The sequence below is a fragment of the Labeo rohita genome, chromosome 19 (assembly GCF_022985175.1).
Source record: "Labeo rohita strain BAU-BD-2019 chromosome 19, IGBB_LRoh.1.0, whole genome shotgun sequence".
Classification (NCBI taxonomy): Eukaryota; Metazoa; Chordata; class Actinopteri; order Cypriniformes; family Cyprinidae; genus Labeo; species Labeo rohita.
This window is the reverse complement of record NC_066887.1, coordinates 16,004,275-16,022,290: the sequence shown is the minus strand read 5'-3', so window position 1 is coordinate 16,022,290 and position 18,016 is coordinate 16,004,275. Positions and strand designations below refer to the sequence as shown.

The 18,016-nt window shown below is 36.8% G+C and overlaps 1 protein-coding gene across 3 annotated transcripts in view; it reads left to right on the top strand.

Moving 5' to 3' along the window:
* Positions 1-370: 370 nt before the first annotated feature.
* Positions 371-18,016, top strand: part of col16a1 (collagen, type XVI, alpha 1) — a 92,167-nt gene continuing 74,521 nt past the window's right edge. For all 3 annotated transcript variants that reach the window (XM_051136949.1, XM_051136950.1, XM_051136948.1), the window contains exons 1-4: positions 371-734; positions 5,507-5,600; positions 13,700-13,768; positions 16,693-16,810. In XM_051136949.1, coding sequence (XP_050992906.1) covers positions 5,525-5,600; positions 13,700-13,768; positions 16,693-16,810 — 263 coding nt within the window. In that variant the 5' untranslated portion in view covers positions 371-734; positions 5,507-5,524. The remainder of the gene's footprint in view (positions 735-5,506; positions 5,601-13,699; positions 13,769-16,692; positions 16,811-18,016) is intronic.

Sequence of the window (18,016 nt, the reverse complement as noted above, 5' to 3'; positions counted from 1 at the left end):
TTTTCCAGGTATTGTTCACCCACTGCTTCATCAATATTTCAGACATCTTGGAATTCTTTACTACAAGCATATTAACACACAAATATGCAAACCATATTTGGATATTGGGAATATTCTTGGAGGAAGTTATGATTATCATAGTGAACTTTTGTAAGGGTAAACTACTTATTTCGATTAAAACCGTATAGTAACAGCAAACCATGATAATTCAATCCACATGGTTTACCGCCAAAGCTGAAACAACGGAACAAGAACCAGACGACCCAGTGCCGTTTAACCATATGGTTACCATCAAAACTGTGGCAGTTTGTAATATCTTGCCTTTGGTATTCGGTCACACATGACCCGTCTAATCCGCGGCGCTGTCTGCATTAACATGACCTCAGATAAGTTCCTCAGTCGTGGAATCATAGTTGAAAAGAAGGAATCAAACAAAGCAGGACTTGTGGGAGGCGGCAGCCTGCGGCGCGTTTCCACACTCAGCAGGAGCAGCTGATGATGTCATCAAGCGGATCCTGGAGATTCTCCCATCGAGGAACGACAGTGAAGGGAAAGTTCATTAAAACTACTCTGAGGGGAGGGGAGAAAGGAGTTGGAGAAGGAGAACTCCTAGGCAAAAACTTTATCCACGCTAGAGAGGACTCTTGGAAGCTCCTTCAGCAAACTGGATTACACTAAGAACAGTTTCTGTGGATTAATGTGGCCATAATTCATTGGATTAACGATCACGGAAGGTAAATTTATGTGTTTTTGGTTCTGACATATCGGCGACGAGGATCCTTGCAAACTCCCCGGAGATATAGATTAGGTTTTCATCAGTTATTATTTAGGCTAGAAACGGGACTTTTAGCCTATTCCATGTAATTTACTAAAAATGTATTAGCCAATGTACTGTATGCATATAAGCATGCGTTTAATGCTTTGTAGGGATGCAAATGATAGGTTTCGTTCTGTATCAGATATCAGTTATAGACGATTTAATTTATTTCCTTCATCATTCAAATGTTCTTACACCGTTTTCAGTGCATTTTTCATTACATGTGCAACGTGCTGTCGGATTGCACATGCAATTACTGCATATATTTTTTCTTTTGCACTTTTTACCACTTTGATTTGTGGTAAAAACTTTTTGACTTGTAGCCCAATCTTGGCCCCCCAGCGGCAGAGCGGTAAAGTTTCCAGATCGCTGCTTTTTAGTTTACTGCGTTTTTCTCATGATTATATTAACAAAAGCAAACAATATGAAAACAAATGTTGTTTTTTGTAATAGAAAAACTGTTTTATTTTTGTTTTTAAACAAAGACAAACTGTTTAAATATTGCAAACGACAAATACGCGGAAAACGCAAGGGTAGAGTAAAACAACATACATGAGGAAAAATATGCGAGTTCACTTATTCATATTTAATATACTTAATAACAATATGACGTACTTTTATAATCATAGCAGTGTTATTTAAGCAATATGTAAAATAAAAATGGTCTGAGACAGAATGCTCTTGCTGCTCTTTCCAGACGCGCATCTGGGCAGCTGCGTGTCATAGTGACGTTTGGAATATGATCACATCCCTATGCTGCTGTCAGTATGAGGAGGAGGGGACACATTTTCACTCACACTTCTGATATGTTTTATTATTTAGACATTGCAAATATTGCTTGTCAGTTATGATGCAACTTTAAAAAGTGTAATCTGAAGGACAGCTCTTTAATGCTTCCCCCTGGCAAGGTGCTTTTAAATTTGATACAGACCATAGTTCATTCATAATCTCTATCTAAACCTTTTCAGCACACTCTCTGCCTAGGGTATACAAAGGGATTTTTTAAAAACCAGCCCGTGGGAGTGGAAAAAATGCACGGTCTATCTGAGGATAAAACCATCTGCTGCTAATGCAGGGGAGGCAAGGTGAAGAAACGTTTGCAACTTGTAGACACAGACTATTTCCATTTGCCACACATTCCCATCAATAATTAGGTTTAGTTTGATAAACCAAGCTTCAAGCAAGCCAGTTCCAGTCTCTGCGTTGAACGAGAAGACATGCTATACCGAAAAAAAGATAAATGCTCCTTTAGAAGAGAATGATTGCAAAACAGCTGTAATTGAAGGTTAAACAGTGCCGCAGACATGATTACAAATGCCACGGACCCCATTATAAATCTCTCTGGATTGCTCTCTGCTTGTGTTTGATGTGTCTCTTTTGCTCGCAGGTTCCTGCTACCAAATGCTCTGTGCGTTCTGAAAAATGCACCACGTTCAGCTTAACTTTGTGTTTTACTTTAGGTTGTTTATAATGTCATATCATTAGGCCTTCACACCAATGACATTTTTAGCACCCTGCATTCCCAAAATAGTGTGTTTAAGAGGTGTTTATAACACAGTGATTAACTGACAGCACTATATACGTAAAATAGGCATAAAACATGCTGCTTATCCCTTGTTTGCACTGCTCCGAAGAGAGAGAGAGTGAGTTTAACGCTCTCTCTTTCCCTGAGCTCTCAGACTCTGACATGAAAACAACACACTACGCGCCTTCTTGACAGCCTCCTTCCTGTCAGCGGTCTGCAAAACAAAATGACTGTAGACAGTTTAACAATAGCTAATTAAAGCGCTTGTTTATTAAAAATGCACATTGTCACTTTTAGCCATTCTCTTAGATGGTCTCGAATTATTGTTTTCGCATGCATAGATTGATTGTAACTATCAATCTTTCATTGAAACGCTGTGAATTGTCACCCCGGTGCGTTTGTAACCCACATACTTGATTCCCTAACTAGTGCTTTTGTTATTTTGACTATAGACGTTCACTTCAGATTGCCGGGCACCGAGCCAAAACAGAACGCAAGAAAGACTCTTTCCTTTATCTGCGTGGTCCAGCTGTTCTCGTTGCGCGGCAAACAAAGTGAAAAGGGAACAAAACAAGCACAAGCTTTAATTTCCATTCCTTTTTTTCTGCGCGTGGAAGCGAATGGTAATGAGAAATTGCCCAGAGGCATTGAATACAGGTAATGGAGTATCTCCGCCTCACTCATCTGAAATAGATGTTGTCTTGTTTACAAGAACACTGTTGATTTTGCAGTGAGAAGCGAGCTGGAGCTTTGTAAATAACTGAATCGGAATGATACAAACAGACGTGTGGACGTGTGGTGAGGGAAGGTAGAGCATTTCTCATCTTCAGGTGATAGCGTATACTCTGGGGTGGTGTTATTTCACATGACATCTTTACTTTTGGTGTCTTAACTGGTACAGAGCCTGCAGGTGGTATGACCTCGGAGTCGGAGGATGCAGATTAGGTGTTGCCTTTGCAAACATCACCGACGGGCTGAAATTTACAAGAAAGCCATAAAAGAACGAGGAGAAGACCTTCCCCCCCCCTTAGGACTTTCTGACTAATGCATCACTCTGACAGGTTCATGTCCAGACATGCCAGTGAGGGTCACTTTCAGCGAGCAGTATGTCTGTAAACAGGGGAGTGAGGCGGTTTGATTCTGTGAACACATGCAACTATATCTGAGACATGCTGGATAGTCCATTTGGTTGCATTTCAAGCAGTTAAATGTGTTGAGTCACTGCCATAATACACTTAATATGTAGCCTAAGTACACATAATAAAAGGTTCTTTCATTTAATGACAAGGAAATACAAATTTCTTTTTTTCTTTTTTAACATCCTTTAGTGCTGTATCTGGCGGTTTTACAGTTCATGACCATTTTTTCTCTGACTGGGGGTTGCAGAACCACTGCATTTTAATCATGATCCAAACAAACATGCTACATGTAGCATGAGCAGTTTTTGATGTATGCTACTCAAAATATATCTGCACCAAACAAAAACACCAGACGGGCTGAATGAGAACGCAAATTCATTCTCTGACAGCAGGTGGCGCTTATGGAAAAGCAGCGATACAGCATTTCCTTTATTAGTGATATAAACAAAGCTTATAATATGCATTATACTGAGGTAAGATGAAAAAGAAAATACCATCTAAACTTCTCTGAAGACAGTTGATTCCCCTCAGAGGTACATTCATATAAACCCCAATTCAGTATTTAGGATTTTCTTCCAGTATTTTGCACATGGTAAACTTTAAGGTTGCTCTTGCATCAAGTTGTGTTAAAGGATACTTACAGCTTATTTGCCCAGTTAAGGAATGTGTTGTGTGTTATTAAAATTTTCTAAAAGTTCTCTAACCATTAGTCAGAAGTGTATGCAGTTAACAGGGATCGCCTCTCAATTCAGCCGCTGTATACGCCGCTTAGCCACTTTTACCAATGCCTCGTTTTTTTAAAAATTCATACAGTGTGCGTAATTCAAACCAGTTTACTTTGAACCGATATATCGTCCAGCACTGACATCCTGTATCCTATATCAACTATTTTATTATTTTGTATGATTATACTGCCTTACTACTTTTACAGTGCCTGCATTAGTCTGTACACTATCATTTAAACATTTAGGGTTAGAAAGTTTTTTTTTTTTTTCTTTCTTTTTTAAAAAAAAAAAAAATAATTGATCAGCAAGGATGCATTAAATTGATCAAAAATGACAGTAAAGACCTGATGCTATTCATTTGAATGTTTTATTCATCAAAGAATCCTGAAAAATACACTAAAATATTTAGGAGCAGAACTGTTTTCAACATTGAGCTTTAGCATATCAGCATATTATAATGGTTAGTAATGATGCTGAAAATTCAGTTTTGCATCACAGGAATAAATTCTATTTAAAATATATTAAAATAGAAAAGAGTTGTTTTAAATAGTGTATTTCTAATCAAATAAATTCATTCTTGGTGAGCATATGCTGTATCCCACAATGCAGTATGTTCTACTTTTAATATCAGCTGCATGTTTTAATGTGTCTCTCTCGACTTAGTTATTTGATTTTTACACAAAATGGCATTAGAAATGCAAAATAACCATTTTTATTTTCAAGATGATAACTGGATGCCACTTAAAAGAATTAAACATGAAACATGAGTTCTTGCGCAGTTTGAAACATTTATAGTGGATAATGGCTTCTATTTTACACATATATATAAAAAGGAGGCAGTGTACAGCGTATATTCAACATTCATTGTGGTGAACCATTGTGTTGCTGTGTATGTGAGAAATAACACTGTTACCGAGAGGGACAGATGGACACAGTAATGATAATCGTCAAACGTCATGGGTTACAAAGCTTTATTGGAAATTCTTTGGATCATTACCACAATTTATACTCTAAAAAAAGCACCCATCCAACCTAATAGGCACCATTATTAATCTGGCCTTTAACCGCTGTATTGATTATGACTGCTCCCACATGCTTTTCCGGCAATTATTTAGAAGCTCTTTTATTGCAGACGTATGGTATTAAATGTAAAAAATGGCAATGTGTCATAAGGCGTACCAATGCGGATGAGCTTATAACTATGTTTCTTATCACACCTGTTTCCTGATTTACATTTGTCTCTGTCTGCTTAAGAAGTTTCCTTCTCACCTGTTCACTTATTCTTTTTTATCATGGTTAGGAGCTGAAGGAGGGAGTCATGAGGGTCATCTGCTCCTCTCTGGTGCTTCTCACCATCTGCTTGGGTCATGGGGGTCATCTGGCGTCAGCTGAAGGTAAGGACCTCGTCTCCAAATCAAAGGATAACTTCGTTAAGGCTAGTTCAAACAGCTAAGATTATGTATGTTTAATTCATACTGCTGCCAACATAACATTATGAATATTTAAAGGGGTTGTTCAGCCAAAAATGAAAAATCTGTCATCATTTACTTATCCTCGTGTCATCCTAAACCCCTAGGATTTTTTTTTTCCCATCTATGGAATGTAAAAGAAGTGTTCTGGTCCTCACTTATAGTCCCCGTGGAGCCTGACACTTTCAAGCTTCAGAAAGAATTATGCTTTTAAAGCACCACAAAAATGTTTAATACAGCTTGTGAACTATATTCTAAGTCCTTACAAATCAAACCATAGTTTTGTTTTAGAAACAGACAGACATTAAAGTGGTTATCCACTGAACTTGAGAACCACTGCAAATGGATCAATGAATCTGTTGAACTGAAGAACCAGTTTGATTCATGGACAAAGCTTTCAGATTGCTTTGTGAACCAGATAAAGAGATTCACTGAAAATTCAGAGATCATGTGTCACTGCTTCTCTTAAGAGCTCGCCTAACAAGCAAATATATTTCTATGGTAATTTTCCATAGAAACTTTATGTTTTTTAAAATTTATGACTGTTATAGTGCCAGCTGTTGTCCGAGCAAACTTTTGAGTTTTGAGTTTTCCCTTTGGCTTTTCAAATTTCAATGTTTTTTTTTTTTTTTTTGATAATTATAGACCTAGAGAGTCCAAAGAATTGTACTGCAGTGTTTTTTTTTTTTTTTTTGCAGATTGAGCAAAAAACCTAGTACTAGTTTGTGAAAGAAGTTCTTATTACATTTTCTTAATCATTTAACAAACAATTTGATTGACAACAGTGGTTCTAGAGGCAAAGTTGTGTGGAATGAGACGTGTATGTGCGAAAAGACACGCAATATACAGCCGTTTGTGGCTTTGAAAAATGCAATATCGCCCCCTGATTTCTTTTACATTTCTTACAGACCTTTGGGCAGTGAGTCAAACAGGTCCACTGAGCCACCAATTGCCTATAAGTCAAAGTCGACCTTCGGTCAGCGTCTGTTGGGTTAGTTTGTTTGGTGTGTTCCTCATTTCAGCTCACATTGGCGAGAATTTGCCCAAAAATTTGCCCGAAGACCTCCGATTGAGCTCTTACATATGTGTTCTGAGTTTGGTGAGGATATCTCATTCTGTACAGGTGTTACAGGCATTTTACTAAAAGTGGCCCTGCGTCTTTCAAACGTTTTGCGACAGTGAGTCAAAAGTTAAACTTTTTTTGATAATTATTGATATTCACTCTCAAGAGAGTCTTTCTGTGCTGGTTTAGTTCCGATCAGGCGAAAAACCTAGTACTAGTTAGCAAAAATAGGTTTTTAATCCTTAAATTTGGGTCTTTAGCGACCCGGACCTATATATCCAGCACGGATGGAACTGCTGCAATAGCAAAAAACTCTCTTGATTTTTTAAGAGCAATTACAGAACAACAAAATAAAGGATATTTCATTCCTTTTTTCAAATTTAGAAGGGTCCAGTTGAGTTTATATTGAAAAATATACTTGCACTAGTACACACCTCGGGTCTCTAGTGACCCTATACACTTTTTACAAAAAACCAATCAGAAAACAGACATTATTTTATATTTTATTGTTTTTTTTTTTTTCTTGTTTTACTGTTTATAATGAATAGAATGAGGAATACTAAGAAAACTGATGTCAAACTTGACATCAAAAAAGAAAAAAAATGAAGGAGGCAGAGGGTAGTAAATGACGTCCCGGGTCGCTAAAGACCCGAGATATGCATGCAAGGGTTAAAAAATTAAAAATACCCGAAAATTTTGCCAGGCTCACAATCGAATGCATGCATTTTCCAGCGTGAGCCCAGTATTCAAGTATTCCAATGACATAGGACACTTGAGCCTGCGACTGATGGTTTAGGAGTTATGAGCGATTTTCATACTTTTGATCGCTGTAGCGGCTCCGTCAGGCCGATTGGGGTGAGCCTTGGTCACATTGTAGGCGGTGGGAGTACTGCCGTCCCTTTAAGTTTCAAGTCTCTACGACTTATGGTTTGGTCTGCATGATCAGTTTTACGTGGAGATTGCTGCCATTCTAACAATTTCAATAGGGTTTCAGCACTATGGGCTTGAACCCATAATAATTTTTCACTATCACATCTTGGCTTCAGAAAATTTGGATTTTTGCATATATTGTAGTCTTCTGTGACTGCATCTGCTGTGTGCTGAACAGTATCTGTGCTCCTCATAGCACAGATCAGAGAAGACTAGCCAAATTTGAGTTGACTCAAAGTAATCATTGCTTCTTTTTTTACAATTTCCCTTCAAATGTTGTACTTTTATAAGGTCTGGTAATACTTAAAATAAAAAAGGAGGAATAAAATTTGTCAAAGAACGAGGAACTGTGGAAAATGGCTCAGTGTTTAAAAGTGATGCCATGGCTTGTTCTCTAGACTGCCAGGGCTGTGTCCCAACAATATGGTTATGGAAAATTGGGATCTTTCCATCTTTCCCCCTTACTTTCTTACACAGCAGAACTGAGTAGTAAGTGGGGCCCCCTCAATATTGCAGTAAGACTTGACTTTTTTTTTCTTTTTTTTTTTTGAATGGCATTTTTGTATTCTCATCGTAATTAGACTAATTTTAAAGAAATTTGGGGAGTTTTGAAAACCATCATGCTGGAACTACTGGCTAATGGCTTCACACAACACTGAACTGTGATCTAATAATTTTGAGAACATGAAAAGCTATGCTTGTTTAGAGGCAGAATCTCAAGTTTAGACTTTGTAAGGACTTGTCCTCTATCATTCATCACTTTATACTTAGAAACATGTTGTTTTTGCACTTTTGCTTGTTAGACTCTTCTCAAGCTGGGTCTCTGAGAGGTTTGAGGCAGGAGTGAGAAATGTCAACACTTCCAGTTTTTTTTATTATGTTATATAATAATGCTATTTTATCTTAGTATTATAATAATGCAAGTCTGACTTGAATGTAGCCACTCTTCTACTGAAATATGACCATATAAACCTTTATTACCATTAGTGACTCTTATAACAAAAGCATTGCCTAGTTTAATAGTATGATTATACTGCTATCCTATGTTTAAAGGGTTAGTTCATCCAAAAATGGATGAACATCCATTAATCTTCAGAGCACAAATTAAGATATATTTGATCAAATCCGAGAGCTTTCTGACCCTGCATAGACAGCAACACAACTACCACGTTCATGACGCAAAAAGGTAGTAAGGACATCATTAAAATAGCCCTTGTGACATCAGTGATTCAACCATAATTTTACAAAGCAACAAGAATACTTTTTTGTGCAGAGAAAACAAAAATAACAATTTTATTTAACAATTTGTTCTCTTCCGTGTCAGTCTTCGACTCACAATAGTATCACAATGCATGGCTAGCCATTTTTTGCCCAGCTTTACTTATTTGAACCAGAATATACAGATGATGAACTAAGAGAGATAGACGTTGAGATGCATCGTTGTACTCTCGTAAACGCACAAAGAGAACTGAAGTTGAAGTTTTCTTTCAGGACTCTACACTTACTTTTCTTTCTAGGAGCACTTGTGCTCTGAACTTAAAAAAATTAGGAGCACAGTCAAAATTTCAGGAGCACCTTCTAATTAATAATCAAAAAATCTAATCAAAAATGAGCCTTCCTGTTACAAGGTGATATTTTACTACTTAAAGAGATTTACAGGGGAATTTTGTTTTTACCTTTGTAGTGGAATTTTTCTAACTTTATTAAAAGTATGTCATCTTTCATTTAAAATTTAAATAAAATATATTTTGGTCTATTTAAAACAATAGAATAAGAACAAGTAGAATAAGTTATCAAAGAAATCAGTATTAACTACTACTACAGAGGCGGCATAGAACACAAAAGTGGCTTGTAGGTGTATTTTCATGTTTAATAAGGCTCAGAGATGGCATGAGTGCAGTCAAATTTGTAAATTTATGTTGTGATTAATGTTTTAAATATAAAAATTGAATATAGGAATATTAAATTGTTTGAATTACTGAAAAGTTATTTTAAAGATGAAACTAAATCTGCCAGTAGGTGGCGGCAAGTCACTGATTGAATTACTGAATCATTCATTCATTTGATTCGTTTGAGCGGGTGATTCATTCAGAAACAAAGCAAGTGAATGTCTTTATAAATGGGAAATTGAATCATTGACTCACTAGATTCGGTTAAAAAGGCACGTTCCTTGATAAACAATACACCGGTGTGTTTGAATGGAGATGAGCACCGGCTTATTTGTGAATGTTTCAAACTATTTTTGACAACGAAATAGAGCAAAATCAGGCAATAGTGTTACAGTCAGACAATGTAAGTCACCTAGTAACTTCTTGTTTATTTAACTGTGGTATTTAATCAATATCTCATTTACAAATTCCCTTAAAAATCATTAAAGGAGCAGTCCACTTCCAGAACAACAATTTACAAATAATGTACTCACCCCCTTGTCATCCAAGATGTTCATGTCTTTTTTTTCTTCAGTCGTAAAGAAATTATGTTTTTTGAGGAAAACATTTCAGCATTTTTTTTTCCGTATAATGGACTGATATGGTGCCCCGATTTTGAACTTCCAAAATGCAGTTTAAATGCGGCTTCAAACGATCACAAATGCGGTTGTAAACGATCCCAGCCGAGGAAGAAGGGTCTTATCTAGTGAAACGATCTGTTATTTTCATAAAAATAATACAATTTATATACTTTTTAATGCTGAACGCTTGTCTTGTCTTACTCTGCCTGGACTGCTTTTTTCCGGTTCATGACAGTTAGGGTATGTTGAAAAACTCCCATTTCATGTTCTCCCTCAACTTCAAAATCGTCCTATATCGCTGTTTTACCTTTTTTGTTAATGGTGTTTGATCTTCTTTGCATGTTCACTTTGAAAAGACTGGGTCGGTACTTCTGCATCCATGTAGGGTGATTTTGAAATGATTTTTCAAGTTGAGGGAGAAAATACGGTCTGAGTTTTTCGACATACCCTAACTGTCTTGAGTCAGAATACACAGAGTTCAGGGAGAGAAAGACAAGACGAGCGTTTGTGATTAAAAAGTATACAATATTGTTTAATGAAAATAACCAATCGTTTCACTAGATAAGACCCTTCTTCCTCGGCTGGGATCATTTACAACCGCATTTGGGATCGTTTGAAGCTGCATTAAAACTGCATTTTGGAAGTTCAAAATCGGGGCACCATACCAGTCCATTATATGGAAAAAAAAAAAAGCAGAAATATTTTCCTCAAAAAACATAATTTCTTTACGACTGAAGAAAGAAAGACATGAACATCTTGGATGACAAGGGGGTGAGTACATTATATGTGAATCTTTGTTTTGGAAGTGGACTCCTTTAAAAGCTGTCACTCATCTTAGTTCATCGGGATCTCACAAAGTTCCATTATAATCAACAAAGCTCTCTACACTGCACAATGAATCTTATTTACACTCTCTCTACACTTTGTTTATGAAAGGATTCATGAGATACATCTGTGATACATTACTCAACGCTGCAAAAACAAATCTTTAAAACTATCCTCAACACAAACACAAATATGCTGACTGGGTCAGTCGCACATGATATTTTTCATAGTCGCACGCAGTAAAGAAATGGTCGCGCTGTAGAGCCCTGTCTTTGCGTGCAAGTGTTCTCGTAGCGTCATAGCAGTACGGTTGAACCACTGATGTCATAAGGGTTATTTTATTGATGTCCTTACTACCTTTCTGGCCTTTGAATTTGGTAGTGTTGCTGTTTATGAATGCTCAGAAAGCTCCCAGATTTCATCAAAAATATCTTAATTTGTGTTCTGAAGATGAGCAAAGGTCTTACAGATTTGGAACGACATGAGGGTGAGTAATTAATAACAGAATTTTCATTTTTGGGTTAACTAACCCTTTAAAGCTAAACCTGTTTTCAGAATCAGTTAAGAGCAAGATTTAATTGATGACTTTAATCAAACCACATTAGGTCATTGTTAAAGTTAGCACAAAATCAATATGAATGCTGTTTGCTTGCTTTATGCACGTTCGGAAATATTCAGACATTTTTATGTGACTTTTATGTGACTGACTTCTTGTGTATTTCTGCTCTGATTGCAGCAGTTACAATTTCATCACCATGTAAAATTGTGCTTAGAAGTGATGCATGATTGAACAAGCTAACAAACTAACCTCAACAAAACCTTTCCCACGTTCACCTCCAATTACCCTGGGTTTGAGTCTCTAGGATGACTTTTCTCACCCCCAGCTGTGCACATCCCCAATTGGCTTTCTCCTTAATGAGTTTCTCCAGGCCAACTGTGGGACCTAAAAATATACAATAAACAACATGCAATCAGGGACAAATAGAGCAGAGGCTGCAGGAGTGATTCTGAACAAGAGTAGGGCGCAGTATTTTACATTTATGAGCTTTCAAGATAATGTTAATGAGGAGACGTTTTGACTGAATCCTGGCAAGGTGATATGTTTTTTTTTCTCCCTCCCTTTCTTTAAACTTTTTTCTTCCACCCTTTTTAAAATGGATGTTTCATTCTTCTAGCAAGTAAAGGACTTTTTATTTCTAAGAACCTCAAAAGTGTCTAACAGTCTCTGGTGAAGCAGCTCGTACAGGTACGTATCTCTAAATTAAAAGAATGCTGAATCTTAACCTGTGAAATGGTAAACCCCAGAAATCTTCACTCCACTTCAAACTCTAGCACTGTCTCCGCGTCGCTTGATGACGTGTCTGTTCTCGGCGCGTTTGAAATGCACCTCTCCTCCCCTTGCGTTCAACTTTCCATCATTGCCTCAGGAGCGAGAGCCGCCTCCAGCTTTCCTATCTCCTCCCTGACATCTCCGCATCTTAATCCCGCCTTTTTGCCGTGTGAAAGCAGAGGGGCTTTGTAGAAGCGAGAAGAAAAGGGATTTAGCCGAGTCTGTCTGATTTCAAAAAGTGAAAATGCGAGAACAATTCAAAATGAATTCTTTATCTGTCAGATAAGTTTTTGTTGGAGACATTTCCTCCCTATCTGTATGTGCTGAGTTAGCTGTGGAGAGATTCAGGTGTTGTAGATTTAAAAAGAGCTCTTTGTAACTTGACAGGGGAAGAATATGAGTTAGAATACCCATCACCAGCTCTCCTCCGCCACTAGAAGCTCAACGAGACGGCTCTGAGCTGCTTTTGCTGGAGTTTCTCATACTCTCATCTGATCTCTGAAACATCTAAGTGACAGTTTCGCTCCACAGCAGTAACTTGTTAATGCGCATTGATTGATGTACGTGTCTTTGAGCCAATCAAACCCTGCTGATTAAAAACTCTTCTCGTCTCAGGCGCCTCTGACATGCTTCTTCACAAAGAAAGTCTTTTTATTCAAACGCCTTGTCCTAAACTGAACTTTTCAGTGTTTGTGAATCACGAAAAAGGGTATTGAAAGATATATACAGAATTACAATGAATCAAAACAATATTTTAAGTGGATTTCAAATGCAACATCTCCCTCAAACATCAAGTTGTGTGCAAAAAGTTATGACTGTGAGCAGTGAACATGGATGGCGATCATTTCTTGTCAAGATCAGTTTTTCTGATATATTTTTTGATACATTTTTTAATATGTATATATTTTAAATATGCATACACACGCACCCAGAGCACCAGTTGAGCCATAAAAGATGTGTGACGTCCTTACTAAAAGTTCAAACAGTTCAATTCCATATGCCACATGGGATATGCCATACTATAGGATGTACTTTGGCTGAACCTTTTTAAAGTTAGTTTTTTCATATGTCATCCATCAGCTGAAAGTGCATCAGACCACCTGTCATTGTCTTTGTCACCAGGCAGTGAGATTGGGAGAGTGATTCTTCCAGACAAGAGCATGTTATTTTTAGCTCCATTTATATCTTAGATGGTGTCTATCTCCCCTCAGACAAGCTTTGATCGCCTCAACTTGTTCACCTCATGTTCAGGACCAAGTTTTGACAGGATTCCTCATGATCAGGTGTACAATTTGTTTTATGCAAAACCTTTCACTGGTAGCAGGACAAGAATCTGCTGCAACTTGACTGCTTCTCTGTTTCTACAGGTGTCAGCTGCCCGTCCATACAGGTAGAAGAATGGAAGTTTCCTCAAACTGCCAGACACAACATTACAGGTAAATACTGCTGCTAGTAGACACAAAAAAAATCTGCTATTTTCCATAAAACAAAAGTGAATAGTGGTGGAAGGTTCTCTAGCTCCAAAAAAAGACAGTAAAAGTAGTCCATATTACTTGTATACTATATTCCAAGTGTTTTAACTCTTTCCCTGCCACTGACGAGTTATCTTGTCTTTCACTGCCAAAGACGAGATTTCCCTTTTATGGCTTTCTGTGCTTTCACTGTTATATTTAGAAGCCTGTTTCCACCACTGAAGAAAACATAAAAATCGTATTGCGAGTTTTTATTCATGACTCACAATTGTGAGTATACATCTCGCAGTTCTGACTTTTTTTCACAATTGTGAGAAATTAAGTCAGAATTGTAATATATAAACTCATAGAGTTATAAAGTCAATTGTGTAATATAAATTCACAATTCTAAGAAATGAAGTCAGAATTGTGAGATATGAAGTCAGATAATTGTGAGTTTGTATCTTGCAATTGTGAGTTTTCTTCTTAGAATTGAGTTAAGTGAGAATTGTGACATATAAGCTTGCAACTGTGAGGAAAAAAGTCAAAATTGCGAGATACAAACTGTCATTTGCGAGGAAAAAAAAAAACCAGAATTCAGAATTTAGATTTCGCAATTGTGACTTTACTTCTCAGAATTGTGAGTTAAAGGACAAGTCCACTTTCAAAACAAAGATTCACATATAATGTACTCACCCCCTTGTCATCCAAGATGTTCATGTCTTTCTTTCTTCAGTTGTAAAGAAATTATGTTTTTTGAGGAAAACGTTTCAGCATTTTTCCTCATATAATGGACTGCTATGGTGCCCCGAGTTTAAACTCCCAAAATGCAGTTTAAATGCGGCTTCAAACGATCACAAATGCGGTTGTAAATGAGTCCAGCTGAGGAAGAAGGGTCTTATCTAGTAAAAACTATCAGTTTTTTCCATTAAAATTTTTTTTTTTAATATATATTTTTTAATCTCAAATGCTCGTCTTGTCTCCCTGAACTCTGTGTATTCTGGCTCAAGACAGATAGGGTATGATGAAAAACTCCAATTGTATTTTCTCCCTCAACTTCAAAAATCATTTCAAAATCATCCTACATTGCTGCACAAGTGCCAAGCCAGTCTTTGCAAAGTGAACATGCAAAGAAGATCTTACACCCTTGATTTTGAAGTTAAAGGAGAACATGAGATGGGAGTTTTTTCGACATACCCTAACTGTCATGAACCGGAAAAAACAGGCAGAGTGATACAAGACGAGCGTTTGACATTAAAAAGTACATAAATTGTATTATTTTTATGAAAATAACCGATTGTTTCGCTAGATAAGACCCTTCTTTCTCGGCTGGGATTGTTTACAACCACATTGGGGATCATTAGAAGCTGCATTTAAACTGCATTTTGGAAGTTCAAATCGGGGCACCATAGCAGTTCATTACATGGAGAAAATGCTGAAATGTTTTCCTCAAAAAAACGTAATTTCTTTATGACTGAAGAAAGAAAGACATGAACATCTTGGATAACAAGGGGGTGAGTACATTATATGTAAATCTTTGTTTTGGAAGTGGACTTCTCCTTTAAGTCAGAATTGTGAGATATAAGCTTGCAGTTGTGAGAAAAAGAGTCAAAACTGCAAGATACAAACTCACATTTGTGAGAAAAAAAGTAAGAATTGCGAAATTTATTTCTCATAATTGTGAGTTTACATCCCACTATTCTGTCTTTATAACTCGCAATTGCGAGTTTAAATCTCACAATTCTGATTTCTGAATTATTTATTTTTTCTCAGAATTGTGAGATTCAAAAAAAATTATGTTTTGAATAGCTTTATACCATTGTTTGAAGCAACTGCATGCCACATTTTTATATGTAGTTTCTTCTTTAAATATAAAAAAAGGAAAAAAATTAAAAATTAAAACAATGAGAAAAAACATCCTTATGATAACCTGTAGGAAAAATATACACATAATGTAAGTGGACAAACATTTTTTGAGTGAACTTTCTGTATTTTCATGATTTTTGCATAATGCTAAAACTATTTAGGGGCCGTTCACACAGGACTTGTTTTTACATTTTGGGATGCTTTTTGTTCTTTCAATTTAATGCTTTTTAAAGGTTATTCATTAATTGCTCCAATGCTTTCAGACTTTGTTAAAAACACAGTAAATCAGGAATATTACAAAAAATATATATTATAATTTCAAATAACTGATTTAAATTAATTTTAAAAAGCAATTTATTTTTTATGGAGTCTCTAAGGGGGACATAGTGATGGAAGAAAAATACATGATTGTAGGAAGATGTTTTTCATTCTCTCAGGTTTTCCTTCCCACCTTATATTATTTCCATCACAGAAGTTTTACGAGTGTACGCAGAGTTGCTCAAGGGAGCACACAAGTATTGAAATATACATTTTCCTTCCAACTCATGTTATTTTGCATCACCATGTCCACTTAGGGGCTCCATAATTTGATGTCAAAGCTGAATTTCCAGCATTACTCCAGCCTTCAGTGTCACATGATCCTTCAGAAATCATTCAAATATTGTAACATTTTTTATTATTAACAATGCTTTCTTCAGAATGTAAAAACACTTCAAATCGCTCTACTATTTCCATAGTATATCCAAAAGATGGGAAAGAATTTCACTCTGCGTAATTATGTGAATGTACTGCCATCTGTAATAATTCAAGCCTTTTAATACACTTAATAAAATCCCAACTGCCCATAAAGGCAGTCTAAGGAACAGATTCTGTTCATGAGCCGAAAGATATAAATGCTCCCAGTGTTAAGGTCCCTCCTTTGGCCTTACATGAATTGAAAAATGCCACAGCAGAGTTGATACATAGCATAGGACATGTCAACTAGCAGCTCGCTGATTTATTAGCCTGAGGGGTGGTAAATGGATTGATTGCCCGATCTGCAGGTTTCAATCTGGCGCGCCGTTTCTCCCTGTTGAAGAACAGCGAGGTCAAGAAGATCCGAAACCCGAGAGGGCCAGTCATCCTTCGCCTTGGGAAAGTACAACTCATCCAACCTACAGAGTAAATTTTTTATCTTTCCTCTTTTGTTTGTCTTGCTATCTATTTTTCCTCTGAGATTCTAAGAGGGAGAAAGTTATTTTCCATCATTTTCTGTGACCCCTCAGGGTCAATTATAGAAATAACTACATTTTCACTCTCTCTCAGACAATGGAGCTTGTCCATTCTTTATCTAAAAGCAGTAAAACATACAGTACAATAAGACAGATTTGCAGAACTGCCAAAGTATTCTTGCAGGTCACTACAAGCCTTGAATTCTTGGCCGTTGACTGTTATTTGCTCTAACATTTATACTAGCATCATGAAGAATCGCAATAATGTCACCAGAGAGATTTTGACTTCCTCCTTAAGTTACGTCCGTCTCGCTGCAAATAAACATTTCGATGGATTACACGCTGCTTTGTGCTTTTACACAGAAATGCTGTTAAATTTTTTATTAACAATAACTTTAAGTGCTTTTGGTGAGACCTCAAGCCACAGTAACAATCCGTTTTATGACAATGCTTTTACTGAGCCGTGCGTAGATGAAAAATGACAATGATATAAGCTAACGGGTTGTGTTTCTTCTCAGCACTCTGGTGCTGTATATTGGGATGAGAAAGTCAGTTTGCATTGGTTTAGACTACACATGAGTTCCTTATTAGAATTTCCTGTTATGCTTCTCTCATGTAGACTTAACAGAAATGAAAGCTTGAGTGTTCGAGCCAAATAGGTCAGACAAGTAATATTAAAGCTCTCGCTCTTGTGCTGGACTGTATAACCTTTTTATACTGTCTTTGTACTCGCTCTGTCCTCGATCTGCAGTGTATACACTATATCATGAATTCACACATAAAAAAGTGGTGTCCTTCAAGAGCTATTCGGACAGGGCTATTGAATTTCTATTCGGACAGGACTACTTTTCAATGAGAAGGTTATGTGACTTTGTGTTGTACAGGCTAACTTTTGGATAATATTGTTAAACCTAGGTCAGTGTAAAGACCAGGTAAACAGAATTTTTTACTTTCTGAAAGTTTGAAGGAGAAAGAATATCTTTACTTCAATTCATGTGTTTTCTGTCATCATTTGACTTTTTTTTTTCCTCTGAAGTGCCTGTTTATACATCGTGCTATGTATGTTTTTGTGCCTGACCATACGTGAATATAAGGCACGTGATTGGTTGTCAGCTGCTACGCATGTAGCCGTAACATTCTAATGCCCGTTTCGCAC